The sequence below is a fragment of the Coregonus lavaretus genome (genome assembly GCF_964263955.1).
Source record: "Coregonus lavaretus genome assembly, chromosome: 15".
In the NCBI taxonomy this organism is placed as follows: Eukaryota; Metazoa; Chordata; class Actinopteri; order Salmoniformes; family Salmonidae; genus Coregonus; species Coregonus lavaretus.
Genome location: NC_140002.1, coordinates 3,283,585 through 3,307,714, shown reverse-complemented (window position 1 = coordinate 3,307,714; position 24,130 = coordinate 3,283,585). Strand labels below are relative to the sequence as shown.

The following is a 24,130-nucleotide window of genomic DNA, read 5'->3' as shown; positions in this document are numbered from 1 at the left end:
ATTTAGATGGTAATTATTCCTGCCCTTGTTCTCCCCCCTCCTTTCAGCCCGCTCTGCTCTGCTCTGCTTTGTGTTCTCCCATACGCCTTTTCGTCACGGAGTCTGATCAATGCACTGAGCATGCTGTTCAGCCCTGACACACTGTGTGTGTGTATGGCAGTGTGGTGTCTGGGTTGGTGTGTATGGTGTGTGTATGGCAGTGTGGTGTCTGGGTTGGTGTGTATGGTGTGTGTATGGCAGTGTGGTGTCTGGGTTGGTGTGTATGGTGTGTGTATGGCAGTGTGGTGTGTTTGTTTTTATCGTTGTGTGTAGAACAATGTGTTTTAAATGAGATGTTTCCCCTAAATCCAGAATCTCCTAAGTGATTCCATACATTGAAACTAGTTCAGTGGAGTTTGCCCTCTACCTGGAGTGCAAAACTGAGACAGCTGCAAAAACGGGTCACGTGACTCGCGACGTTGCTGGATATTTGCCTCGCTCTGCTCCGTTGTCAGTGAATGTATGATTGTTTTATTGAAAGCGTACGGTCGAATTAGCAATTTTACAGTAAACTTGACTTTTTTTCACCTAAAACATTTGCGATTATTTTATATCATTATTTTATGTAGCAGACTGCCACAGCAGCAGAGATGCGTAACAACTGCGCATGAGAACCCTTGTGGGGGAAACCCTGCTCACGATATGCCCTTATATGGAGCTTGACGTCACAGTTTATTTGGTGGAAGAAGGTGCTGGTGCGAAAGTTGATAGGCCTGTCGCAGGTAAAGTTAGATATGCAAAGTGGAAAAATAGATGGCACCAAGAGCACGCCGGTGTTCGGTCCCTGGATGCACTTTATACAGGAAATCAAGGGAAGAAGGCACCAAATTTCAGAGTTTTTTGGAAAAAGTTACAAAGAGATGCAGACGATGGTTAGTAGCGATTAGAAATAATAAATAAGTTATATACAAACTCTCTGTAACCAACCTTGCATCGCTGTGTGTAGCAAGCACTTCAGCGACGATGCATACGAACGAGAAATTCAATCTGAAACGACGGGGACAGACAAGCAAAGGATGCGAAGATACGGCTGTTGCTACTGTATGTCTATGACTGGATCTGGAGCAGTGCCAAAATATAAAAGCGCGTTTGAGAAGAGATAGGGACAAAAACTAGCGCGCGGAGGTATGTAGCCTAGCCTGACGCGGAGGTATGTAGCCTAGCCTGACGCGGAGGTATGTAGCCTAGCCTGACGCGGAGGTATGTAGCCTAGCCTGACGCGGAGGTATGTAGCCTAGCCTGACGCGGAGGTATGTAGCCTAGCCTGACGCGGAGGTATGTAGCCTAGCCTGACGCGGAGGTATGTAGCCTAGCCTGACGCGGAGGTATGTAGCCTAGCCTGACGCGGAGGTATGTAGCCTAGCCTGACGCGGAGGTATGTAGCCTAGCCTGACGCGGCGGTATGTAGCCTAGCCTGACGCGGAGGTATGTAGCCTAGCCTGACGCGGAAGTATGTAGCCTAGCCTGACGCGGAAGTATGTAGCCTAGCCTGACGCGGCGGTATGTAGCCTAGCCTGACGCGGAAGTATGTAGCCTAGCCTGACGCGGAGGTATGTAGCCTAGCCTGACGCCGGCGGTATGTAGCCTAGCCTGACGCGGCGGTATGTAGCCTAGCCTGACGCGGAAGTATGTAGCCTAGCCTGACCGGAAGTATGTAGCCTAGCCTGACGCGGAGGTATGTAGCCTAGCCTGACGCGGAGGTATGTAGCCTAGCCTGACGCGGAGGTATGTAGCCTAGCCTGACGCGGAGGTATGTAGCCTAGCCTGACGCGGAGGTATGTAGCCTAGCCTGACGCGGAGGTATGTAGCCTAGCCTGACGCGGAGGTATGTAGCCTAGCCTGACGCGGAGGTATGTAGCCTAGCCTGACGCGGAGGTATGTAGCCTAGCCTGACTCTTGAAGTTCGAGGTGTTCTTATTGTGTTACTACCATTGCATCATATCATGTACAGTCGTGGTCAAAAGTTTTGAGAATGACACAAGTATTGGTCTTCACAACGTTCGCTGCTTCAGTGTTATGAGATAGAGGCTTTTATTGACAATTACAATAAGTTTATACAAAGAGTCAGTATTTAAAGTGTTGACCCTTCGTTTTCAAGACCTCTGCAATCCGCCCTGGCATGCTGTCAAATAACTTCTGGGCCACATCCTGACTGATGGCAGCCTATTCTTGCATAATCAATGCTTGGAGTTTGTCAGAATTTGTGGGTTTTTGTTTGTCCACCGCCTCTTGAGGATCGACCACAAATTCTCAATGGGATTAAGGTCTGGGGAGTTTCCTGGCCATGGACCCAAATGTCGATGTTTTGTTCCCTGAGCCACTTATTGTCACTTTTGCCTTATGGCAAGGTGCTCCATCATGCTGGAAAAGGGATTGGTCATCACCAAACTGTTCTTTGATGGTTGGGAGAAGTTGCTCTCGGAGGATGTGTTGGTACCATTCTTTATTCATGGCTGTGTTCTTAGGCAAAATTGTAAGTGAGCCCACTCCCTTGGCTGAGAAGCAACCCCACACATGAATGGTCTCAGGATGCTTTACTGTTGGCATGACACATGACTGATGGTAGCGCTCACCTTGTCTTCTCCGGACAAGGTGTTTTCCGGATGTCCCAAACAATCGGAAAGGGGATTCATCAGAGAAAATGACTTTACCCCAGTCCTCAGCAGTCCAATCCCTGTACCTTTTGCAGAATATCAGTCTGTCCCTGATGTTTTTCCTGGAGAGAAGTGGCTTCTTTGCTGCCCTTCTTGACACCAGGCCATCCTCCAAATGTTTTCGCCTCACTGTGCGTGCAGATGCACTCACACCTGCCTGCTGCCATTCCCGAGCAAGCTCTGCACTGGTGGTGCCCCGATCCTGCAGCTGAATCAACTTTGGGAGACGGTCCTGGCACTTGCTGGACTTTCTTGGGCACCCTGATGCCTTCTTCACAGCAATTGAACCTCTCTCCTTGAAGTTCTTGATGATCCGATAAATGGTTGATTTAGGTGCAATCTTACTAGCAGCAATATCCTTGCCTGTGAAGCCCTTTTTGTGCAAAGCAATGATGACGGCACGTGTTTCCTTGCAGGTAACCATGGTTAACAGAGGAAGAACAATGATTTCAAGCACCACCCCTCCTTTTAAAGCTTCCAGTCTGTTATTCTAACTCAATCAGCATGACAGAGTGATCTCCAGCCTTGTCCTCGTCAACACTCTCACCTGTGTTAACGAGAGAATCACTGACATGATGGCAGCTGGTCCTTTTGTGGCAGGGCTGAAATACAGTGGAAATGTTTTTGGGGGATTAAGTTCATTTTCATGGCAAAGAGGGACTTTGCAATTGACTTATTCCACACTTTGCAATTCATCTGATCACTCTTCATGACATTCTGGAGTATATGCAAATTGCCATCATCAAAACTGAGGCAGCAGACTTTGTGAAAATTTGTATTTGTGTCATTCTCAAAACTTTTGACCACGACTGTAGACATAGAGGCCTAGGGTCTCTACAGGTTAGCATATGTGCCCTATGTATTTATGACAAGGGGGGTTGAGGAGACAATAGACATTGTCACCTTACATTGCAGAATAGAATATCCCAAAAACATTGTGATAAATTAACAGGCTATACAATGAGTGTACAAAACATCAGAGGGTGAATGGGCAAGATAAAATATTTAAGTGCCTTTGAACGGGGTATTGTAGTAGGTGCCAGGTGCACCAGTTTGACAGTGTCAAGAACTGCAGCGCTGCTGGGTTTTTCACGCTCAACAAAGTGTGGAATAAGTCAAGGGGTATGAATACTTTCTGAAGGCACATACAGAAAATACTGCAGTATGGAATCATAATCATCCGCAGTGCTCTAAATCATATGTCATCAGCAGTGCTCTAAATCATATGTCATCAGCAGTGCTCTAAATCATATGTCATCAGCAGTGCTCTAAATCATATGTCATCAGCAGTGCTCCAAATCATATGTCATCAGCAGTGCTCTAAATCATATGTCATCAGCAGTGCTCTAAATCATATGTCATCAGCAGTGCTCTAAATCATATGTCATCAGCAGTGCTCCAAATCATATGTCATCAGCAGTGCTCTAAATCATATGTCATCAGCAGTGCTCCAAATCATATGTCATCAGCAGTGCTCTAAATCATATGTCATCAGCAGTGCTCTAAATCGAAATCCAAAATTAGATTAGGTGTGTTTCTCCTATTGTAGATGATGGTCAGACAGAGGTTGACAGCTCCGCGACCTTGTTTACTTCCCTATTTGAGCATAGCGATGTTACATAACGGTCCTCATTTGTAAATTGTGTTGGATCCAATAGGCTTAATGAGACAGGAGAGAACAAAGTGCTTATCCACACGTAAGCCGTCAGTGGCTCTTCTGTCCTGGCTAGCCCTGTCCGTCTCGATCCTGTCTGTCTCTATCCTGTCTGTCTCTATCCTGTCCTGTCCCCTGATGTTCAGGACATCCATACCGCTGACTGTACTGTACATCTCTCTCCATCACACTATATGGCTGCTACTCAAATGGCACTCTATTTTCTATATAAGAGCCCTATGGGCTATGGTCAAAAGCAGTGCACTATATAGGGAATAGGGTGCCATTCTCTGGTCTAAAGCAGTGCACTATATAGGGAATAGGGTGCCATTCTCTGGTCTAAAGCAGTGCACTATATAGGGAATAGGGTGCCATTCTCTGGTCTAAAGCAGTGCACTATATAGGAAATAGGGTGCCATTCTCTGGTCTAAAGCAGTGCACTATATAGGGAATAGGGTGCCATTCTCTGGTCTAAAGCAGTGCACTATATAGGGAATAGGGTGCCATTTGGTACACACAATAGGACAGCGGTACCTCACAGTGAGGGAGAAGCAGCAGGACTCACGGCTTATGTCATGGTGCCAAGTTAACAATGGTATCACTCGGCAGACAGTCAGTTGCCCAAGTTGTGTCGCAGGCATCACACAGGGGACTATTGTGTCCCGAGCTAAAGGGGGTTCTTTCAGCCTGGCTCTCCAGTCCCAGCTCCTCTGTATGGGCACTTAGTGGTTGGTCTCTCAGCGTCATACTCCCTGGCTCATTGAAACACAATAGGATGACACAAACAAGAGCTACCTCAAATCAAATCAAATCACATTTTATTGGACACACAATGCTTGTGTTCCTAGCTCCAACAGTGCAGTAGTATCTAACAATACACACAAATCTAAAAGTAAAATAATGGAATTAAGAAATATATAAGTATTAGGATGAGTATGTCGGAGTGGCATTGAATAAATACAGTAGAATACAGTATATACATATGAAATGAGTAAAGCAGCATGTAAACATGATTAAAGTGACTAGTGTTCCATTATTCAAATGGCCAGTGACCTCAGAGGCACGCACCCTGCTTTTACTGCCGTCGACACAATATTTATCCAGTCTGGTTTATAAGAGGTGGTGGGGATTGTGTCCGGCTCACTTGGTCACAGATGTATTACCTCAGTGGTGTTAAAGGAGACGTTTACCCAAAATCCAGAAACTCCCAAGTGATTCCATACATTGAAACTAGTTCAGTGGAGTTTGCCCTCTCTCTCCCTGGAGTGCAGAACTGAGACAGCTGCAAAAACGGGTCACGTGACTCGTGACGTTGCTGGATGCAGGCCTCGCTCTGCTCCGTTGTCAGTGAATTCATGAGTCACAAATCCACAAACTGTGGACCAATTCATTGTTTTATTGAAAGCTTACGGTCGAGTGAGTTATTTTTTTGTCAAAGGTACTATCGGTTTTGAGTCAGGAAATGTGTACTTTTCCACCTACAATATTTGCGATTATTTTATATCATTATTTTTTACGTAGCCGGCTGCCACAGCAGCGGAGATGGGTAAGAACTGCGCATGTGCGTGTGCACCCTCGTGGGGGAAAACCCTGCTACATAGAAATGTCACGATATGCCCTTATATGGAGCTTGATGTCACAGATTCAAGTATTCTTTTTGGGGAGAAGTAGTGAGGATACTGAAGACAGTACAGTCGCGTTATACACAGTGTACAAAACATGCTCATGACAGACTGACCAGGTGAATCCAGGTGGAAGCTATGATCCCTTATTGATGTCAATTGTTAAATCCACTTCAATCAGTATAGATGAAGGGGAGGAGACAGGTTAAAGAAGGAATTTTAAGTCTTGAGACAATTGAGACATGCATTGTGTATGTGTGCCATTCAGTGGGTGAATGGGCAAGATAAAATATTTAAGTGCCTTTGAACGTGGTATGGTAGTAGGTGCCAGGCGCACCGGTTTGAGTGTCAAGAACTGCAACGCTGCCGAGTTTTCACGCTCACAATTTAATCCATTTTAAATTCAGGTTTTAACACAACAAAATGTGGAAAAAGTCCAGGGGTGTGAATACTTTCTGAAGGCAATGCATGTACAGTATGTATGTATGTATGTATGTATGTATGTATGTGGAAGGGAAGGGAAGGGGGAGTATAGTGTATATGATTATGAAGCAGTAGAGGGAGAAGATGCAGTCTGCTGATGCCAGTTCAAAGCCCAAGAACAAAGTCCTCCTCATTCAGCCCCTGCTAGTTTAGGAGGAGGTCGTCATGGGAACCTTAAATCTCCTACACAGGCAGACAACATGGAGGTGCACTAGGGTAAAAATATAATAACCCATTCTTCTCTCTCTTTCACTCTCTCCCTCTCTTTCACTCTCCCTCCCTCTCTTTCACTCTCTCTCCCTCTCTTTCACTCTCCCTCCCTCTCTCTCTCCCTCCCTCTCTTTCACTCTCCCTCCCTCTCTTTCACTCTCCCTCCCTCTCTTTCACTCTCCCTCCCTCTCTTTCACTCTCCCTCCCTCTCTTTCACTCTCTCTCCCTCTCTTTCACTCTCTCTCCCTCTCTTTCACTCTCCCTCCCTCTCTTTCACTCTCTCTCCCTCTCTTTCACTCTCTCTCCCTCTCTTTCACTCTCCCTCCCTCTCTTTCACTCTCTCTCCCTCTCTTTCACTCTCTCTCCCTCTCTTTCACTCTCCCTCCCTCTCTTTCACTCTCTCTCCCTCTCTTTCACTCTCTCTCCCTCTCTTTCACTCTCCCTCCCTCTCTTTCACTCTCTCTCCCTCTCTTTCACTCTCCCTCCCTCTCTTTCACTCTCCCTCCCTCTCTTTCACTCTCTCTCCCTCTCTTTCACTCTCCCACCCTCTCTTTCACTCTCTCTCCCTCTCTTTCACTCTCTCTCCCTCTCTTTCACTCTCTCTCCCTCTCTTTCACTCTCCCTCCCTCTCTTTCACTCTCTCTCCCTCTCTTTCACTCTCTCTCCCTCTCTTTCACTCTCTCTCCCTCTCTTTCACTCTCCCTCCCTCTCTTTCACTCTCCCACCCTCTCTTTCACTCTCCCTCCCTCTCTTTCACTCTCTCTCCCTCTCTTTCACTCTCCCTCCCTCTCTTTCACTCTCCCACCCTCTCTTTCACTCTCTCTCCCTCTCTTTCACTCTCTCTCCCTCTCTTTCACTCTCCCTCCCTCTCTTTCACTCTCCCTCCCTCTCTTTCACTCTCTCTCCCTCTCTTTCACTCTCCCTCCCTCTCTTTCACTCTCTCTCCCTCTCTTTCACTCTCCCTCCCTCTCTTTCACTCTCCCTCTCTCTATTTCACTCTTTGTTTGTCTCTCTGTCTTTTAAACACACAAAACACATCTATCACCTCTTTTTCTTTCTGTCTCTCTCTCTTTCTGACATGCTGCTCCTGGAAAAATACATAATTATTTAAAAGCTTTGTCTTGTTTGTTTGCTTGGTTTAATGTTAATTATTCAAATCAGGACCGAGCTCTGCCGGTTTAGCACTCTGTTAGCGAGTGTGTGTGTGTGTGTGTGTGTGTGTGTGTGTGTGTGTGAGGACTTGTCTCTTCAGGTCTAAAGAGACGCTGGAACAATACAATTATACCTGCGAATGAGAGCGTGAGCCACAGCCCACTAGGCTGAGTGTGTACCATTATCTCTGAGAGGATTGCATAGCAACAGTGTACCCAGGCAGGTACAGATGCATCTGCTAGAGGAAGACCAGGGAAGATGTGTCAAAGGTAGGAATCGATCGACCACAATCTGCTTGAGGGGAAACTCAAGATCGACTTGTTTGTTTTTCAGCTAAAAAAACTACTTCCTTCCATTCTAGGCATGCCAGTTGAATTCTCTTAACCGCACAATGATAGAACTAGATATTCTACGTGCGACATCTCAGTTCTGGATGACCTGAATCCATTGTTTGGTGTGTTCAGTCCACAGGTCATGTTGGGTAGCTAAGTGTCGGGTTATTTTGGTTGTGTGTAACGTGGGCAGATGGAAAACTACAAGGTTAGATGAGGAGACGGAGACAGAGAGGATGTTCATGGATAGACTGGGTGTTTGGGGTGAGGAGGGTTATGCATAATAGACTCACAGCCATTTAGAAACAAATCCCCTCTGCTGGCTGGCATGGCAGAGCTTACTGCTGCAGAATGCACAAACACCCAGCAGTACATACACTCCTATACAACACTCCTATACACAGCAATACAGGCTCTTTGTCTTCTTCCAGGTTGGTAAATTGCATGTTGAGTCAAGAGAGGGGCGGGGAGTCGGAGACTCTTGAGAGGCTGTTAATGTGAACAGTGAGTTGTAGTGGGAGTAGTGGTGGCACTGGTATGGTAGCAGGTTGTTTACACAGACAGACAGACAAGACAGACAGAGGAAAGAGCATCTGCTCCTAAATTCCTCCGTAGTGTCGCAGCTCATCGACTCTCCCTAGTGAGGGGTTGCCTTAATTAAACATCCCAGATTGTCCTACTTTCCTCTGTGACTCTGGGTTAGATAGTCCTCGACTTTCCTCTGTGGGTTAGATAGTCCTCGACTTTCCTCTGTGGGTTAGATAGTCCTCGACTTTCCTCTGTGGGTTAGATAGTCCTCGACTTTCCTCTGTGGGTTAGATAGTCCTCGACTTTCCTCTGTGGGTTAGATAGTCCTCGACTTTCCTCTGTGGGTTAGATAGTCCTCGACTTTCCTCTGTGGGTTAGATAGTCCTCGACTTTCCTCTGTGGGTTAGATAGTCCTCGACTTTCCTCTGTGGGTTAGATAGTCCTCGACTTTCCTCTGTGGGTTAGATAGTCCTCGACTTTCCTCTGTGGGTTATATAGTCCTCGACTTTCCTCTGTGGGTTAGATAGTCCTCGACTTTCCTCTGTGGGTTAGATAGTCCTCGACTTTCCTCTGTGGGTTAGATAGTCCTCGACTTTCCTCTGTGGGTTAGATAGTCCTCGACTTTCCTCTGTGGGTTAGATAGTCCTCGACTTTCCTCTGTGGGTTAGATAGTCCTCGACTTTCCTCTGTGGGTTAGATAGTCCTCGACTTTCCTCTGTGGGTTAGATAGTCCTCGACTTTCCTCTGTGGGTTAGATAGTCCTCGACTTTCCTCTCTGGGTTAGATATTCCTCGACTTTCCTCTGTGGGTTAGATAGTCCTCGACTTTCCTCTGTGGGTTAGATAGTCCTCATCACAGAGCAAGACAGCCAACAATGGCAGCTTCCTTTGCCATTTCTCTAAGCCCCTAAAATAGAGATGGGTTAATTGAGACGTTTGTGTCGCGCACACACACACACACACATGTCTGTTAGTGTTGTCTTCGTGGCTTCTCTGAAGTTCAGTATGTTTCTCAGAGATAATAATAATAATAATAGTTCTGGATCATTGTTAACTGTTGGCCTCCTGGCCACTCTGTTGGGGTCTGGAAAGGCTGACGCTGTCCTCCATCCCAATATATGAACATGAGTGTAGCATTTATCTATCATCTTTAATATTGTAGAGAGAGCGAGGGGGTGTGGGGTGGCTCTAATGCAATTTCACTGTCAACCACAGAATGGAGTGCTCCGAGTGTGCGACGTATGGAAGCAAAGCTGTAATTTGTATCTGATCTCATGCGATTGAGTTGTGGCAACCTATTGTGAACGATTCCCTGCCGCAGAGGGAAGCAGCAGGCTATCTCTCTGTATAATTCTCCAGGTCCACCATGCCATGTTATTGTACAGATCTGGTGTGTGTCTGGGAGATGTGTGAGAGGGTTTTGCATATGAATGGGGTGGTGACAGAGGGGCTAAGGGGCTGGGGGGGGGGGGGGGGGGGGGGGGGTAGTAATATTGTGAAGACTGCAGGTTGTTGTAGTGCTGGCCCAGGTCTGGTCTTTCATCAGCCCTGAGGTAGGCTAGCAGCACACGTAATTGATCCGATCCACAGACACGCTATCTGAGCAGGCCTTCAAAGACTTCAGGATCACATGAAAGTAGACCTTTTCACTGCACTCTGCTTCTTGCCCTACCTATTTCAAGTCATTAAACACTTTAATTTCACATAGCTGGGTTTTGAAAATAGATTTCACGGTTGTCAATGAGATTAAGGAAACGGAACATGACTCGCTCAGGCATACAGTAGGTGGGCAATGTACTTTACTGTCGTATTGTGTATCTCAGTGAGGTAACGTGCTGTTTTCTGTTCCAGCTGACATCATATCCACGGTTGAGTTCAACCCAACTGGAGAGCTGCTGGCGACGGGGGACAAGGGTGGGAGAGTAGTGGTGTTCCAGAGAGAACGGGAGGTAAGAGCGGCCCAGACACCCCTACTCCTCATGTCTCTCACATCCTGGTACTCTGGTCACTAACGCAGGGGTCTCCAACCCTGTTCCCGGAGAGCTACCCTCGTGTAAGTTTTCGCTCCAACCCCAGTTGTAACTAACCTGGTTCATTTTATCAACCAGCTAATTATTAGAATCAGGTGCGCTAGATTAGGGTTGGAGTGAAAACCTACAGGACAGTAGCTCTCCAGGAACAGGGTTGGAAAGCCCTGCACTAACCATTCGACATCTAGCTCAGGGTTTCTCAAACTTGGTCCTGGGGACCCCAAGGGGTGCACGTCTTGGTTTTTGCCCTAGCACTACACAACTGATTCAAATAATAAATTAATCATCAAGCTTTGATCATTTGAATCAGCCATGTAGTGTTAGGGCAAAAACCAAAACGTGCACCCCTTGGGGTCCCGAGGACCGAGTTTGGGAAAGGCTGATCTAGCTAATGAATCTATACTGAACCTTTTAATGAAATAACATCCTCGCCACATTCATTACCATTCATTGATGGCGTTACAGTTACATTCCCTGGGTAACTGTGTAGTATTAGTGGTGTTGAAAGGCTGTGGGTGTTTATTCAATGGTTGTAGGAGGTATTATGGAGAGATTACGGGCGACTCTGGGAAGCATATAGCATCTCCTATGGAAGCTGGATGAAAGGACTAGACAGCGTCTGAATCTTCTGTCTGTCTGTGGTGAAAACATGAATGTCAGGGATGACTGCATGAAACTCTCCTTCCTTTATCCTCCTCTTCCTTATTTTTCCTTCCGGCTGATTCCGAGGCGCTCCATAGTATCCACTAATCCCCACACCAGAGGCGCTCCCGTCTCCCCCCCTCCTCCCCCTTCCCCTGTCTTTACCCCCGCAGAGGGCAAATCTGTTTCCATTAATACCCTCCCCTCCTGTTTGGTCATCTGATTTGGCTCTATTGATGCTGAAGCTTCCTGAGGTGAGACCTGAGGTGAGACCTGAGGTGAGACCTGAGGTGAGACCTGAGGTGAGACCTGAGCTGCCGTGTTGGCTGAGCTGAAGCTAGGTTGCTGGGCTCCCATTGAGCTATCTACGCCACCCTGACTACACATCCTGACAACCTTACAATAGATTTAAACCACTTTTGCCTGATTTCTTGAATTTCTACCATGTGGAGGCAAAATGATTGTACTACGTCAGCAGTTATGTCAACCCGTACGATGCCGGAGAGGGATTTTGGTGACTGCTCCACATACTACAGTCCCCATGCTTTGTTAGTTCCTGGGTTTTGACAACCCCCTCCCGTATGTATGCTTAATATAGAAAGCAGAAACCAGGCCATCACACATCTGCTGCTGGGCACGTCTTGGGTCACTGTTTCCTCAATGTTGTCTATTCAATGCCAATAGGACGATCCCCACTCTCACATTGTATTGAATGTACCCCTCCTCTGTATACTCATGCTGAAATATTGTCAAACTTCAAACACTGGCCTATCAAATAAATCAAATCAAATGGTATCAGTCACATAGAGTTGACAGCAGGTATAAAAGGTGCAACCAAATGTACTAGCTCCCTCAACAATGCAGTACATTAGTCAATAGCAATATGAATAATAAAAGAGTCCAAAATTACAAGTAGTAGAAGAGGTAGTAGTAATAATAGATTTACACAGTTTTTAATGAATATAAAGTGGGTAGTGACTTGGTCACGCAGTGCATGTCTTAGGACCTGAATAATACCAGAACATCTTCCACAAACTCAAACATTCTTCTTGTTGTTTCAGAGTAAGAACCAGCCCCACAGGAGAGGGGAGTACAATGTTTACAGCACCTTCCAGAGCCACGAGCCTGAGTTTGACTACCTGAAGAGCCTGGAGATCGAGGAGAAGATCAACAAGATACGATGGCTGCCTCAACAGAACGCTGCCTACTTCCTCCTCTCCACCAATGGTGAGCCACTTCCTCCTCTTCACCAATGGTGAGCCACTTCCTCCTCTCCACCAATGGTGAGCCACTTCCTCCTCTCCACCAATGGTGAGCCACTTCCTCCTCTCCACCAATGGTGAGCAACTTCCTCCTCTCCACCAATGGTGAGCCACTTCCTCCTCTTCACCAATGGCAAGCCAGACTGCTAGTCCTAGTGACATCTAGGAAGGAACATGTGATTTCTTTTTTGGTTGCACATTGGTGGGAGCGCCTTCTACTCCTGTTCGTTCTAGTGACATCACCATCTCTAACTGCTCACTAGACCAGTCGATGTTAATGGTTCCATTACCTCCATTACATTATTTATTGCATTGTATGGCCCATTGACGTTAGCCAAGCAGCTATTTTATGTTGAGTTAAGTGCCACCAGAGGCAGGAAGTGACCTTTACAATACTGCAGTATCCTTCCTTTTGCCTTTCACTAAATGTATTAGACGGGGATCTTGAATCAGCAGACAGACTCCTATAAGAGCAGAGTGCTATCTTTGGACACATCAGTGGAACAAGCTGGGCTGGCATCAGGAGGCTTTAATCAGGTGAATTGGAGGCTATTGATCTCAGCTGATATATCTCGTATCTATTTATGTCATGCCAACCCTCCGCATTGGCCTGCTTCCAATACTGTAGCAGCACAGCAGACAACTGAGTCCCCATCCCCTCCACAGTACAGCTAGCTATCTCCCCCAGCCAGCCAGGCCAGCACAGCACATCTTTCCTTTAGCCTATCCCAAGCCTGCTGTTACTCATCCCTCTCTCCCCTCCTCCTCCTCCTCCTCCTCCTCCTCCTCCTCCTCCTCCTCCTCTCCTCCCTGCAGATAAAACAGTGAAGCTGTGGAAGGTCAGTGAGCGGGACAAGAGACCGGAGGGCTACAACCTGAAGGACGAGGATGGGAGGATCCGAGACCCCACCACCATCACCGCCCTGCGGGTAAGATGCCAACCCTTCCCCCACTACAGTGTCACCACAGCCTGCCCGGGCATGTCTGTGCCCACATTTGCAGTGCTACATACAGATGTTGAATGCGTCTGTCATCCTTCCTCTGGCAACCTGTGCCATTATATCTCCCTATGGCAGCCTAAGCCTCCATCTCTCCCAGTGCCACAGAGGGATTCAAGTAACTGGCCTGGTTTCATATCTTGCCAAATGCACGTGTCTGTCAGTGTGGGGGTGGGGAGGGGGGTGTCCGGTTCTTAGATGGGGGTGGGACACCAGGCGCCCATGCTGCTGACCACACATTAGCCAGGTCCTGGGGTGACCCGTCTGTCTACACCAGCCTGTACCCAGGGGTCAGCATGGTGTCAAATATAGGGCTGGGCGATATCTAATTAATTCAATTCATTCTAATTAATGTTTTTGCGTGATATTCCAAATGCCTGTATCGCAGATTCAAGGTTTTGTGTATTTTTCATTTTTATGAGCGTTTATGTCCGCTGGTTCTCATGTTGTCTTTTTGGTCTCATCTCCTTCTGTGCTGTGCACCTTCCCATTTACACCAGAGATCTGTATATAATGACGAGATGCTCATGTCTTCGCCCTAACAATGGGAGTCGTTGTCCCAAAGGCGGGAAGGCAGGCGACAAGCTTAGGTTCAAAATAAGCCCATAGAAATGCATTGGGGGCTTATTTTGGACAGATTTTGGCGAGAATGAAACCTCTCGCTTAGCCTCTTTCTCCCAAGCCCCTCCCCCTACCACTCACAACAACAAAGATGAGTGATCACTTCTTCCTCTCTGACAAACGGTTTCAACTCGCTATTTGCATTTGAGGTTTGGTCCAACAGAATCAGTCATATAGACATCGAAACACATGGAGACATTATTTTACTGTAATAGAGGAGAAGTTAACCTTTCGAACCATACCCTGTTTTTGTTTCAACTCCTCAAATTTCGAGCAGAGGAAACACTACTAAAACGGATGTACCAATTGTAACGTATACGCGGGGAGTCAGGAAGCAGGTGCAGAAGGTGAGTTTAATAAGAAGAAGCATGAAGATCAACAAAACAGGAGAAGCATACAGAATGTGAACAAAACCAATACTGCCTGATGACTGAGGCTACTGAGGGCTAAATAAAGGGAGAGTAATCAAGGTGATGATGAGGTCCAGGTGTGCGTAATGATGACTGCCAGGACCGGTGGTTAGTAGACCGGCGACGTCGAGCGGGGGAGCGGGATAGGCGTGACACCAATGAACATTCATTCTGGAAAGTTAATGCTCAGTTTGTCGTGCGCGCATTACGGTACCACGTATTGCTAGCAGCATTTTAGTCAAAGATTGTTATACTAGCTGTTTAGTGTGTGTTTTATAAACGTGCAATAAGCATAAAACAATTATATAAGGAATTGGCAACTCATTCTCATTCTGAGAAATAAGGCAGGCCACTTGATTTCATCTGAACAAAGTGGACAGGCTAACATGCTGTTTAAACAGTTGGAGACACACAGAAGGTTCTGTTCATTACAATTCAACTGTTTTGCCTCGTTAGCTGAATTCAGAGCTTGTGAAATTATACCTAGATCCAAGTTGGATAAACTTGAAATATAAATATTGCTACTCACTAGCACGTGGGCTTGTGCTTGAGAGATTGTTTATGAGACAGGTGTTAATTTTCTAAAATGCCTGCTACATTATTAGTGAATGTGTCATTATGTATGGTTCTGGTTAGATTTGTAACAAAAAGGGCATTTTTATAGACAGACCTGAAAGCCAGATCAGTGATTATTGCAAAAAAAGCAGGTACAACTATTTAGCTAAAATAATTAAATTATTAGTGGGTTTTATGGTTGTGGAAGGCATATATTCAGCCTAGGTATAATTTCACAATCTCTGAATTCATTAGATTATTGCTGACTGTTTGAAATGCAGTGTATTTGACCTTTTAATTGTACAACAAAGCTTATTTAGAGAAAACATTTTAAGAATATATATATATATATATATATATATATATATATATATATATATATATATATATATATATATATATATATATATATATATACATTGTGAATCGCCCATAAGCTTCAAAAAATATAGATATGTGTTTTAGGCCATATCGTCCAGCCCTAATCAAATATCACCCCCATCTCCATGGATACACAGACCGTCGGATGTTAGTTACATTTTCGTATCAGCTCTAATGGCAGCTTTCAGATGATAAGACCATGATACCATCCCAGATTATATATGGTGCAAACAGTGGCTTGTTTTCTGTTCTTTATATACACCCCAAAATACAAATGTTCATCATCATCGTGATACATGAAAGAACATCCCAGAACAACCATTGAAATTGGATCCTCTCCCTTTTCTTCACCACTCTCTTATTTATATATATATATAACTGAAATAGACAAATTTTCCTTTGTCCAAGAGCTCAGAGTCCTCAAACCTCCTCAGGAAATATCATATTGATTTAGGAGAGAAGTGAACGGTGCAGAAACTATATCAATATTTGGACCCCTGGCTCAGCCCAATCATCCTTCTCTCTTCATGCTTTTATTTTCCACTCTGGATCCAAATTGACCCTTACACAACGCAGCCTTTGGAAATCAATAGGAATCACATTACGCCTGAGAGATGGAACACCATAGTGCCCTCAAAGCTCATCACTAAGCTAACGACCCTGGGACTAAACACCTCGCTCTGCAACTGGATCCTGGCCTTCCTGACGGGCCGCCCCCAGGTGGTAAGGGTAGGTAACAACACATCTGCCACACTGATCCTCAACACGGGGGCCCCTCAGGGGTGCATGGTCAGTCCCCTCCTGTACTCCCTGTTCACCCATGACTGCATGGCCAAGCACGACTCCAACACCATCATTACGTTTGCAGACGACACAACAGTGGTAGGCCTGATCACCGACAACGATGAGACAGCCTATAGGGAGGAGGTCAGAGACCTGGCCGTGTAGTGCCAGGATAACAACCTCTCCCTCAACGTGATCAAGACAAAGGAGATGATTGTGGACTACAGGAAAAGGAGGACCGAGCACGCCCCATTCTCATCGACGGGGCTGTAGTGAAGCAGGTTGAGAGCTTCAAGTTCCTTGGTGTCCACATCACCAACAAACTATCATGGTCCAAGCATACCAAGACAGTCGTGAAGAGGGCACTGAAAAGATTTGGCATGGGTCCTCAGATCCACAAAAAGTTTTACAGCTGCACCATCGAGAGCATCCTGACTGGTTGCATCACCGCCTGGTATAGCAACTGCTCGGCCTCCAACCGCAAGGCACTACAGAGGGTTGTGCGTACGGCCCAGTACATCACTGGGGCCAAGCTTCCTGCGATCCAGGACCTCTATACCAGGCGGTGTCAGAGGAAGGCCCTAAAAATTGCCAAAGACTCCAGCCACCCTAGTTATAGACTGTTCTCTCTGCCACCGCATGGCAAGCGGTACCGGAGTGCCAAGTCTAGGTCCAAAACGCTCCTTAACAGCTTCTACCCCCAAGCCATAAGAACAGCTAATCAAATGGCTACCCGGACTATTTGTTCTTTTTTTATTTTTACTTATCCATTTTTTACTTAATACTTATTTTTCTTAAAACTGCATTGTTGGTTAAGGTCTTGTAGGTAAGCATTTCACTGTAAGGTCTACAGTCGTGGTCAAAAGTTTTGAGAATGACACAAGTATTGGTCTTCACAAAGTTCGCTGCTTCAGTGTTATGAGATATTTTTGTCAGATGTTACTATGGTATACTGAAGTATAATTACAAGCATTCCATAAGTGTCAAAGGCTTTTATTGACAATTACATTAAGTTTATACAAAGACTCAATATTTGCAGTGTTGACCCTTCTTTTTCAAGACCTCTGCAATCCGCCCTGGCATGCTGTCAATTAACTTCTGGGCCACATCCTGACTGATGGCAGCCCATTCTTGCATAATCAATGCTTGGAGTTTGTCAGAATTTGTGGGGTTTTGTTTGCCACCCGCCTCTTGAGGATCGACCACAAGTTCTCAATGGGATTAAGGTCTGGGGAGTTTCCTAGCCATGGACCCAAAATGTCGATATTTTGTTCCCCGAGCCACTTAGTTATCACTTTGGCCTTATGGCAAGGTGCTCCATCATGCTGGAAAAGGCATTGGTCGTCACCAAACTGTTCTTGGATGGTTGGGAGAAGTTGCTCTCGGAGGATGTGTTGGTACCATTCTTTATTCATGGCTGTGTTCTTAGGCAAAAATGTGAGTGAGCCCACTCCCTTGGCTGAGAAGCAACCCCACACATGAATGGTCTCAGGATGCTTTACTGTTGGCATGACACAGGACTGATGGTAGCGCTCACCTTGTCTTCTCCGGACAAGGTGTTTTCCGGATGTCCCAAACAATCGGAAAGGGGATTCATCAGAGAAAATGACTTTACCCCAGTCCTCAGCAGTCCAATCCCTGTACCTTTTGCAGAATATCAGTCTGTCCCTGATGTTTTTTCTGGAGAGAAGTGGCTTCTTTGCTGCCCTTCTTGACACCAGGCCATCCTCCAAAAGTCTTCGCCTCACTGTGCGTACAGATGCACTCACACCTGCCTGCTGCCATTCCCGAGCAAGCTCTGCACTGGTGGTGCCCCGATCCCGCAGCTGAATCAACTTTAGGAGACGGTCCTGGCGCTTGCTGGACTTTCTTGGGCGCCCTGACGCCTTCTTCACAACAATTGAACCTCTCTCCTTGACGTTCTTGATGATCCGATAAATGGTTGATTTAGGTGCAATCTTACTAGCAGCAATATCCTTGCCTGTGAAGCCCTTTTTGTGCAAAGCAATGATGACGGCACGTGTTTCCTTGCAGGTAACCATGGTTAACAGAGGAAGAACAGCTTCCAGTCTGTTATTCTAACTCAATCAGCATGACAGAGTGATCTCCAGCCTTGTCCTCGTCAACACTCTCACCTGTGTTAACAAGAAAATCACTGACATGATGGCAGCTGGTCCTTTTGTGGCAGGGCTGAAATGCAGTGGAAATGTTTTTTGGGATTAAGTTCATTTTCATGGCAAAGAGGGACTTTGCAATTAATTGCAACTTATCTGATCACTCTTCATGACATTCTGGAGTATATGCAAATTGCCATAATCAAAACTGAGGCAGCAGACTTTGTGAAAATTAGTATTTGTGTCATTCTCAAAACTTTTGACCATGACTACACCTGTTGTACTCGGCGCATGTGACAAATAAAATTTGATTTGTTTTGTGAAACATCATGGACTGGGAACAAGCTGGTGGGAGGGAGGGACAGTGTTCCAGGACTGGTCAGTTGGAGACTCCCAGGCTCACAGATGATTGGGCTTCCTGGCTGTCAGTCACTCTGAGAGGAAACATGATGTCACCCATCAGAGAGGAGGCAGAATTCACTGTCAGTCTGTCCCATCACCCTGGCCTGCAGGAGACCTTATTGACTACACTTAACCCTAAGTGACCCCTCAGTGGTGGGACAAATACGGGATCAATGTTATTGATAATGTCCACTGCTTACTACCATGCGTAACCCTGTCGATCCTCCTCCTCCTCCTCAGATCCTCTGGGGGTTTAGGGTGAGACGGTACACTTGAAGGAGGATTTACTATCCATTTGGGTTGAGGCTGGGTTTGCTATGCGTCTCCTATCCAATCTTAAGTGAACATATCACCCGCTTGGCTTGATTCATGCCCAGGTCTTTCTATTGAGTAATAACTAGACTTAAGCAGCTCCCCTCAGCACTGGCTGCATCATCTGAGAAGCAGATGTTGATGTATGAGTTAATGACCTCAGCAGTCTCTGCAGCGTGTTCCTCCTCCACCTCCCGCTGTGTGATGGTGTGGCTGTGCTGTGGTGGGGAGAGACACTCATAATGGTAGCAGACTCATATCTGATCATCACATTGGCTGTGCTGTGCCAGGCTGGGCTCTGTCTGTGTGTGTGTGTGTGTGTGTGTGGCGTTGACAGATGGTTTGTGTTCCCTGTCAGACAGATACCCAATAATGGTCAGCCAAGCATGCGCCCCGCAGTGAGTGTACATCAGTGGACATGTCCCACTACCCCTCTCTGTCACAAGCTATCGTACATCAATGGACATGTCCCACTCCTCTCAAATCAAATGTTATTTGTCACATACACGTGTTTAGCAGATGTTATTGCAGGTGTAGCGAAATGCTTGTGCTTCTAGCTCCGACAGTGCAGTAATATCTAACAAGTAAATATCTAACAATTTCACAACATATACCCAATACACACAAATCTAAGTAAGGAATGGAATTAAGATTATATACATACAGTTGAAGTCGGAAGTTTACATACACTTAGGTTGGAGTCATTAAAACTCGTTTTTCAACCACTCCGCAAATGTCTTGTTAACAAACTATAGTTTTGGCAAGTCGGTTAGGACATCTACTTTGTGCATGACACAAGTAATTTTTCCAACAATTGTTTACAGACAGATTATTTCACTTATATTTCACTGTATCACAATTCCAGTGGGTCAGAAGTTTACATACAGTAAGTTGACTGTGCCTTTAAACATTGTGGAAAATTCCAGAAAATTATGTCATGGCTTTAGAAGCTTCTTATAGGCTAATTGACATAATTTGAGTTAATTGGAGGTGTACCTGTGGATGTATTTAAAGGCCTGCCTTCAAACTCAGTGCCTCTTTGCTTGACATTATGGGAAAATCAAAAGAAATCAGCCAAGACCTCAGGAAACAAAATTGTAGACCTCCACAAGTCTGGTTCATCCTTGAGAGCAATTTCCAAACGCCTGAAGGTACCACGTTCATCTGTACAAACAATAGTACGCAAGTATAAACACCATGGGACCATGCAGCCGTCATTCCGCTCAGGAAGGAGACGCGTTCTGGCTCCTAGAAATGAACGTACTTTGGTGCGAAAAGTGCAAATCAATCCCAGAACAACAGCAAATGACCTTGTGAAGATGCTGGAGGAAACAGGTACAAAGTATCTATATCCACAGTAAACCAGTCCTATATCGACATAACCTGAATGAAACAAAAATAGAACTGTTTGGCCATAATGACCATCGTTATGTTTGGAGGAAAAAGGGGGTCGCTTGCAATCCGAAGAACACCATCCCAACCGTGAAGCACGGGGGTGGCAGCATCATGCTGTGGGGGTGCTTTGCTGCAGGAGGGACTGGTGCACATCACAAAATAGATGGCATCATGAGAAAGGAAAATTATGTGGATATATTAAAGCAACATCTCAAGACATCAGTCAGGACGTTAAAGCTTGGTCACAAATGGGTCTTCCAAATGGACAATGACCCCAAGCATACTTCCAAAGTTGTGGCAAAATAGTTTAAGGACAACAAAGTCAAGGTATTGGAATGGCCATCACAAAGCCCTGACCTCAATCCTATGGAACATTTGTGGGCAGAACTGAAAAGGTGTGTGCGAGCAAGGAGACCCTACAAACCTGATTAAGAGTCTTCACATAGAGAGATAATGATAGTGTGGCATCAGCACAAGCCTCCTGCTGATTCCCCTGAGTCGGCATTACGTTAGTCTAAATTGCGAGGAGTATTCGAGGCAAAATCTGGAACATTTGTCGAGGAATGGGCCCAGTTTGGGGTCTGGGTCTCTGTGGCGGCCCCTTGCGATGTGGCGGGTGTGTAGGGGCCCTGGCTGAGATTTGTCGTAATTAAGGGCCCCTACTCCCTGTGAGAACATGGGGTTACTCATTATGGCTGTAGGCACGAACAGCCCATATTGAAATACTGCACTGAATCACTGGCTGTGGAATACATGGCTGATTTGATGTTTAACATTCATTTTTCTTATTCCCTCCATCTCTCTCTCTTCCAGGTACCAGTGCTGCAGCCCATGGACCTGATGGTGGAAGCCACTCCCAGGCGAGTGTTCTCCAATGCCCACACGTACCACATCAACTCCATCTCTGTGAACAGCGACTACGAGACCTACATGTCCACAGATGACCTGAGAATTAACCTGTGGAACCTGGAGATCACCAACCGAAGTTTCAGTATCCTTCTCTCAACAAACACAGATGGCTAGACCGATGGCAAAGGAGCTCATATTAAGAGATTGTCTCACTTTGGAATGTATTTATTTTCTTCTGTCTGTGTCTGTCTGTCAGTCATCTGCATCCCCTCCCAGAAGCCAACGAGGTAATATTTAAACAGGAGCACATCCCCATTGATTAATATTGATTTTCACTTTGAGGTTCCCTGCGGATCACAGATGAGATGCCCTATGGACAGCAGAATGGATCACTGAGCTTTGGGGCCCTGAGCACATATTGAGCTTCTTATTTACTGAGCCTCGTTACTCTAACAACCACAGTGCTGCTGGCTAACCAGCCTCTCTCCTCAGTTCTCGCTGATGGATCTGCTGTCATTTCCCTCACTCCGACCAGCGCTGTTTTTGCTGTTATCTGACATTTTTGAAGTCATATTTTTTTCTCAAGCTTTCTTTTTCATGATTGTTTTGTTGTTGCTTACTCTTCTAATGGGTTGCTATGGTTTTTTTGTCCAATAGTTAGTTTAAAGTCTCAAACTGAAGAGCTGTGAATTGCTTCAGTACTTTTCTATGTGGTTGAGTTCCTTCACCGCAACACCTCAGACATTGTGGACATCAAGCCGACTAACATGGAGGAGCTGACGGAGGTGATTACGGCAGCGGAGTTCCAACCCAACCAGTGTAACACCTTCGTCTACAGCAGCAGCAAGGGCTCCATCCGCCTGTGTGACATGAGGGCCTCAGCACTGTGTGACAACCACTCCAAATGTAAGGCTGCCTCCGCCGCACCCCAAACCACTCATATACTGAGTATTGCCAGCAGGCTCATGATAAGAGCCAGGAGTTTTTAGTTGACTAGGAGCACCTCTGGGCCCGAGTTGTCCCTGTACTGGTCAGGTCACATGATCAGAAAAACTCTTAGCCCTAAGTATAAGCACTGGGGTTATCGTAGGCTCTGAAGCCCTCATTCCTCCATTTTAACAGTGTCTCTCTACTTCTTTCTAATTGCCACTTAGTCATCTAATTAGTATTTGTGTGATGGGACCCAGGTGAGTCCTGGCACAGTGGTTGGGAAATGAATTTCTTGCATGCTATATTTAGTCGAACTGATACTAAGCTGCAGGTGGACTTGTTTCTGTAAGGCATTATTGGAAAATAAGATTGTTGAAATGGAAATGAAAGGAAACAGAGAGCGCAATGAAGCCAAGTGGGATTTTATCGATTTTTTTCCTCCAGTGGTTTTTGGCATCTTTCCATGTACTAGTTCTATTTAAATGGTGGACCAAAAGTCGACAGGAGGCAGTGTGTATTCCTTCATGGCTCTGAGTTTATCCAAATCCCCACACTCACCCACAGTGATATTGATGTTTCAAGGTTAGTCAAGGCACTGTCCCTAAACCCCAAATCATCCTTTTCCACCCTGCTGAACACATTGTCAGATCCTAGACAGACAGGAGGTTAAGCAGGGAACAAACACACAGCCTTACTACAGTCTTTCATTGGCACATATATCTTGCATTTAATATCTTAAATAAGCTCACAGTATTTGTGTGTTTAACAATTGCCTGTTAAAAGCTTCATTTGCATTTCAAATCAGTCATCAGCCTGTTTGAGAGGCCCCAGTGGATATGGATCGACTCATAAACAAGAAACATGGATTATCAGTTCACATAAGTGAATAATTATGTATTAATGACGTGTTTGCATTGAACAATATGACCGTTAATTACTTTTTTACTGAGGAATAAATGTCTGCTAACATGAGAAATGGTTCTCTGCAACTATTTAGCAGTGATAGATTTATAATTTATCTCTTTTCCCTTTGCATATTTAGCGGTTGTTTAGCAGAGCCAGCCAATGGCATACAGCATCTGGTGCAGTGTGAAAGTGATTCATAAATTAACTGAAGCTGTGAGCCAGAGAGAGTTGCTCATCCAGTCTTTTTGGGCCAGATGTTAACACGGCCTGTTCCTCTGTCTGTTCCACCTGCAGTGTTCGAGGAGCCAGAGGACCCCAGTAACCGCTCCTTCTTCTCCGAGATCATCTCATCCATCTCAGACGTTAAGTTCAGCCACAGTGGCCGCTACCTGATCACACGGGACTACCTCACGGTCAAGGTGTGGGACCTCAACATGGAGAGCAAACCTCTGGAGACCTACCAGGTAGAGTATACCACTCCCTCGTCACTGTTCTGTATGTGCCAAGACCTTGATACACCATAGATCACACATCGTTTTGAACGATTTCTGCACATTCTTGTTGGGTTCCAAAATAATTATGCAATGGAAAATACCAGAGCCATATACAGTGCATTCGGAAAGTATTCAGACCCCTTCCCTTTTTCCACACTTTGTTACGTTACAGCCTTATTATAAAAGGGATTCATTCAATAAAAATCCCCATCAATCTACACACAATAACCCATAATGACAAAGTGAAAACAGGTTTTTGAAATGTTTGCAAATGTATTAAAAATAAAAAACAGAAATACCTAATTTACATAATTATTCAGACCCTTTGCTATGAGACTTGAAATTGAGCTCAGATGCATCCTATTTCCATTGA

At 45.6% G+C, this 24,130-nt stretch overlaps 1 protein-coding gene across 2 annotated transcripts in view; it reads left to right on the top strand.

Moving 5' to 3' along the window:
• Nucleotides 1–24,130, top strand: part of LOC311142356 (serine/threonine-protein phosphatase 2A 55 kDa regulatory subunit B beta isoform) — a 55,652-nt gene that overhangs the window by 27,463 nt on the left and 4,059 nt on the right. The window contains exons 1-7 of one of the 2 annotated variants that reach the window (XM_084177996.1): nt 8,012–8,083; nt 10,525–10,622; nt 12,407–12,572; nt 13,424–13,536; nt 21,392–21,569; nt 22,169–22,333; nt 23,558–23,727. In XM_084177996.1, the coding sequence (XP_084034122.1) occupies nt 8,044–8,083; nt 10,525–10,622; nt 12,407–12,572; nt 13,424–13,536; nt 21,392–21,569; nt 22,169–22,333; nt 23,558–23,727 (930 nt within the window). In that variant the 5' untranslated portion in view covers nt 8,012–8,043. Of the gene's footprint in view, nt 1–8,011; nt 8,084–10,524; nt 10,623–12,406; nt 12,573–13,423; nt 13,537–21,391; nt 21,570–22,168; nt 22,334–23,557; nt 23,728–24,130 lie in introns of those variants that run through there. The other variant, XM_084177995.1, reaches the window with a different exon arrangement.